Consider the following 5,361-nt stretch of genomic DNA (forward strand, 5'->3'; position numbering starts at 1 on the left):
GGCGAAGATCCTGGGTCCTCCAGCAAGACAACGACCCAAAGCACACAGGCCTGGTTGAAAGGGAAAAAATGGACTGTTTTAAAATGGCCAGCAATGAGTCCTGATCTCAATCCAATTGAAAATCTTTGGGTGGAGCTGAAATCTGCCATTGGCGAAAGGAACCCTGCAAATGTACAAGAGCTTGAGCATATTGCAAAAGAAGTGTGGGAGAAAATGCCACCCGAGAAGTGCAAGAAGCTTATAGATGAATATAAGAAACGTTTGGAGGCCGTCATTGCTGCCAAAGGCTGTGCAACCAAATATTAAAGAGGGGTGTCAATATTAGTGCACATGATGGTTTTATGTTTTGTCCTTTGGAATTAAAATATTTAAGTTGAAATGGTAATTGTCTTTGTTAAATTGCTTTGGACCTGAAATTGAAAGATTCTGCTGATATAAGTTTTGAACATTTCCATTTATTTCTGAAGATATTCACTCAGCTATGCAAATCATGAAGGGGTGCCAATAATGTTGAGCAGGACTGTACATACATCTACTGGCACTGTGGACAAATTATGAACAATTAATATTTGACCTGCTGTAGAACAACCTCGAAGTTTAAATCTGACCAGACTGATGAGCTGAAGGCTAGTCCGAATGGAGCCAGGACTAAAGTGGATGGCTGCCGTCTTAAAACACCTCCACAATTATTTACAGAGATTTATTTAATTATTTGCAGGTGTAAACAGTAGAAGCGGCAGCAGCTACCTGTAGCACTTCCTGGAGGAATATTAGAATATTTAAACCAGGATCACCACGTCACGCAAAACTGACGGCGGTGTTTACGATTTGTAAAACGCTGCTCACGTGGAGTCGTTTCAAGATGGCGGTGATCCACGCGGGTCTTGGCCCCACTTGGACTCGCCGTTAGCTCGTCAGTCTGGTCCGAATTAAACTGATGATGTCATTTAAAGAGCCATCTTCAACAGGTAAGATATTAGTTGATCATAACCTTTCCACAGATCCGAACTGTTGTTTTATTATTCTCTTAAAGTTCATTCATGCTCCTTTGGTAGGTATTATATAATATATAATATTTCAGGTTTTTGTTTACATGCTGGTTTGGTTCGCTGCAGGTTCTAGAGCCGAGGATGCAGGCTGGTAGTCTGACTTTAGTCCATCTGGGCTGTCCCGTCACGTCCACCTGGACCGAGTTCCACCGCCTGACCGGGCTCCTCCGGCTGCTTTCACCTGAACGGAAACCACAGAAAAACGCCAGCCGAAATTCACACCACACTCTTTTCTTAACTGTTTGTTCCTGCTTGAGGTCATTTAGAAAAAAAGGGGTTTTGTAACATCCCTGCAGCAAAATAAATCCCTTTTTAAAGCATTTTAAAGTGGATTTTTCTAGTTTTTCCGGCACATTAACGAGGGAGTAAATAACTTATTAAACAGCATACATACATCCATAATGATGACTTCATTCTCTAAATACAAACTAGATGTTTCTTTGCTATAAATCCCTAAAACTAATGTTGTTACATCATCTACACAAACACAGTAAAGCTCCAACATGTGTCACTTAAATCTTACTGTGCTAACATCAGTCTTTCTATTTGGTAGCCCCTTTTAAAAACTACACCTTATTTAATCAATAATTAACCCTAAAACATAATTAATTACAAACTTAAAATGTAAGCCTTTTCAAGAGTTTCCAGCGCTCCTTCTATAAACGCTGCAAAACTGACTTTTTAATCCAAATCTTGCTGCAACGTTCAGCGCAGAAGCTGGATGATTTTACCGTTTGTGACGCTGTACGTTAAATTAAAACAAACACAGTGGCAAGAGATTACTTCTGTTATGGTAAATTATTATTATTATGGAGATTACTGACTGTGAAATTTATTAGAATATTAAAAAAACAAAGGTAAAATGAGGAACAAACCTGCAGACTGCGCTGTGGGGTCGGCGGGTTTGTTTTCAGGCGTCCGGTTGCTTTCTGCTGCGTGGCTAGAAACAAAACCAAACTTATAAAAACAGAAATACTCTTCTTTTTTTTTTTAAATTCATTCATTCATTAATTGCATTAAAACAACTATATACAATAGGAAAAAATGTGCAAGTCAAATTAAATGAAAGGCAGCAGAAAGAAGAAATAAAATCTTATAATTTTTGCCCCATTTGTCCCAAGAATATATTAAAACAATAAGGATTTACAGAAAAAACTAAACTAAACTAAACAATAATAATTCTTATGGATTCACATTATGCCATTTTATATTTCTTCAAATAACTAACTTTTATCATTCTCTTAAATATGCACATTGATCTGGCATTTTTTATATTTTTCCCAACAATCGTGTTAAACTGTTAAAACATCTCTGTCGAGTTTGTTGTTACCTTTTCTGCTGAGGTGAAGTCGGGTTTAAGGGTCGTGGAGCTGCAGCCACAAACACAAAATATGTTTTACCGAATCTACCGTTAATATTTAAACACATTCCTCCAGTCGGTTTGAAACAGAATTTTTAGCCCGATTTTAAAAAAAGAAACAAGTTTCAGTTTTGTAGCTGCCAGTAAAATCCTGAAACATTAATGACTTACTGCTCTCCTGTGGGGGGTCTGCAATGATGGCGTCAGTACCGATTAACGGGAGATCCACAGACGCTCCTCCGATGGTGGGTGTTTGGGAACGCAGCAGGCTCTGGAGAAACACGAGGAAAAGTTGTGTTTATTTTTCTGCACGACAGATAAGAAAGCTGAACGTTCATCTGAAAACACAAACGTGAACGTGTGAATGCACTACGCTGTCAAGAAATCAGAACAAACTCGGTACTTGGTACAACGGAAGGTTTTCTGGGTGGAAATAAGGAACAACGATCTTCCTCCTCAGAGACTCTCTGTGAGTCTTCTCCTCGCCGAGCTCCCGCCTAAAACACACAGAGGAATGAATACTTTGCTCAAAGCCCGTTGATTTCTCCTTAACTGGAGCCACGTTTGTCAGAAAACACGTGTGTGAGTTGAGTTTGTGGGTCGGTCCCACATAAAAAATAAAAAAAAATTGCCAAACAGCTGATCCCGTTGACTGAAACCTCGAGAAACGAGACGTACTTCCTGTCGCCAAGTCCGCTTGTTACGATCGACTCTGGGCTCGTTTTTTAACGTGAAGTTGCGTGTTCGGGATGACTCGTTGTTCATCTCCCAGCTCTGCACAATCAAGCAAAAAGACGAGTGGCGGGTGGTGTGTCCTTTCCGAGCCCCCGTCTTCCTGTTTACCGCTCCCGCCCAAGGTTGGCGGGTGCGACGGGCGCGCGGCCGAACAAACACTCAGAACTTCTTTTCTTTTAAACAGAGTTGTCGACCGGGTTTACTGTTACATGTGCAAAAGGAATTTTTCTTTAGATATCAGAGCTTTAAAAGTGTTATTCAAAGATTTGCAGTTTTTCAAAGAATTTAACTTATTTATCATTTATATCGTAAAAGAGATTAGCATAATTTGTCATAATAAATGTATGTTTATACTGTTTAAAAGCAGCCTGTTTTACAATGGGGTGGGTTGCCAGTTGGGCTTTTTTTTAGCTTGTTTTTATAGAGCTGGTTGCTTGTTTCTAACGGGAGATCTGGCAACACTGAAATTTAAGAGTTTATTCGTTTAACAAACAGGGGCCTGTGTCGCATGTGGAAGAACCATACGCAGCCACAACAGGCTGGCTGCTGAAGTCCCCTGAGGTCTGGGAAATGAAAACCAGCGCACAGACTGGTTAGTTCTGGTTAGTCCTGGTTAGTTCCGTGTACCTGTGCTGTGCAAGCCTCTCACTCCAGTTCAGATTCCTCCCGTCAGTAAAACTGGAAAACGGAGAGGAGGTTGAAAGGACTGGATTTAATTTAAACGGTGTTGTTTTTTTGTTTTTTCTGAGCATCATTCTGACTCATCCAGACTGTCGGCGTCCATGTCAGGCTCCTCTGAAACGTCCGAGCACTCGAATGAAGCTCCGACCGCCTGGCTATACAGACCGGCAACATCAACTGGAGATTAAAAAACAAACATCCATTACTCAAAATACTTCAATATCCCTGTCATCTTAAAGTCAAAATTACAAAATGTGAGTAAGTTTTTACTCGCCTGTAGTCCTGGTATCAGCAGTTTGACTTCCTCCTTCTTCTTCTTCTTCTTCTGCTAAGGACTACAACGTGCGTTACTGATGTTTTTAGAAGTCAATAAAAGTTGCAGGAACAGATTAATATAGAACAACCTAACAGTCTGATATTGTATAGGTGAGCTGAAAATATTCCCCTGTATGTTTTGTTTTGCATGTGTATTTTTCTACCAGGATGAGGTTGAAGAGATCTCTGGGCCGAGCGCTCTCCCGCTCAGAGCGAGACGCTTTCACTTTCATCTCGCCCGACCGCCGCTCCCTCGCCATCAGGCTCTCGATGCAATCCTGCAGCCACGTTTCAGCGTTTTTAAATCTTTGAAAGCCGCGACAGCTGAAGCTGAATGGCTCCTAGAAGGGCGTCTCAGCTTCCCCCCCCCCGTGAGACGTGTCACATCCCGGTTATTTTTAGGACGAGGGGCGGGCGAGGAGGCGTTACCTTCAGGCGGGAATCGATGGTGTTTCGGAGCGGCGTGGTGAAGGCCTGGTGCTGGAGGAGCTCTCTCATCTCCACGACTTCAGGGCAGCTCCGAACACGTCGACGCCGAGCAGCGGAACCACCGGACCTCGCCCTCAGCGTCAAACCGAGCCCCGCGTCCGTACCGAACGGAGGACCCGGGCTCTTCTTCTGGAACGACAGGAAACCCACGCTTTGGTTTCGACTGCTTCTGTGCGATTTCAGCCGTTTATGTATCGAAACCTTCAGCTCATCCAGGAGATGTTTAAACTTTTTAAAATATTTCATTTAGTCACAAGAATATTAATCATAGATAAACACAGAAATATCTTAATTTCCTTCATAAACATAGTTTTTGTTGAAATCTGTTTCAGCGTGCCTGCTCTAGTTTTGTCTTCTTTAGCTTTTAGTCTTTAGCCACCATGCTGCTACTTTTAGCTTTTAGTTAGTCTTTTTTTCTTTTAGCTTTTACTTTGTACTTTGTTGCTTTTAGCTGCTGTTTTTCCTCCTTTTTGCTTCTAGCCAGTGTTTCACTCCTTTTAGCTTTTAACTAGGCTTTTGCTTCTTTTAGAGTTTAGCTAGCATTTTGCTTCTTTTAACTTTTAGCGTTTTGCTAGTTTTAGGTTTTTGTTTTTTTTTTGTTTTTTGTTTTTTTTTATGGCCTCCCTTCTCCCCTTACAGCCATCCTCTCCACACCATTATTGAAAACTATTTATTCTAGTGATTATCAAGTGGAGTGTTTATTATATACATACATATATATATATATATATA

At 41.1% G+C, this 5,361-nt stretch overlaps 1 protein-coding gene across 2 annotated transcripts in view; it reads right to left on the minus strand.

Moving 5' to 3' along the window:
• The window catches only part of spag17 (sperm associated antigen 17), a 34,868-nt gene that overhangs the window by 7,214 nt on the left and 22,293 nt on the right, over positions 1-5,361 (minus strand). For both annotated transcript variants that reach the window (XM_025005557.2, XM_037976590.1), the window contains exons 35-44: positions 4,570-4,758; positions 4,305-4,418; positions 4,100-4,160; positions 3,906-4,002; positions 3,772-3,822; positions 2,813-2,906; positions 2,581-2,680; positions 2,380-2,419; positions 1,925-1,989; positions 1,094-1,230 (exon numbers count right to left, since the gene is read on the minus strand). In XM_025005557.2, coding sequence (XP_024861325.1) covers positions 1,094-1,230; positions 1,925-1,989; positions 2,380-2,419; positions 2,581-2,680; positions 2,813-2,906; positions 3,772-3,822; positions 3,906-4,002; positions 4,100-4,160; positions 4,305-4,418; positions 4,570-4,758 — 948 coding nt within the window. The remainder of the gene's footprint in view (positions 1-1,093; positions 1,231-1,924; positions 1,990-2,379; positions 2,420-2,580; positions 2,681-2,812; positions 2,907-3,771; positions 3,823-3,905; positions 4,003-4,099; positions 4,161-4,304; positions 4,419-4,569; positions 4,759-5,361) is intronic.

The sequence above is a fragment of the Kryptolebias marmoratus genome, linkage group LG7 (assembly GCF_001649575.2).
Source record: "Kryptolebias marmoratus isolate JLee-2015 linkage group LG7, ASM164957v2, whole genome shotgun sequence".
Taxonomy (NCBI): domain Eukaryota; kingdom Metazoa; phylum Chordata; class Actinopteri; order Cyprinodontiformes; family Rivulidae; genus Kryptolebias; species Kryptolebias marmoratus.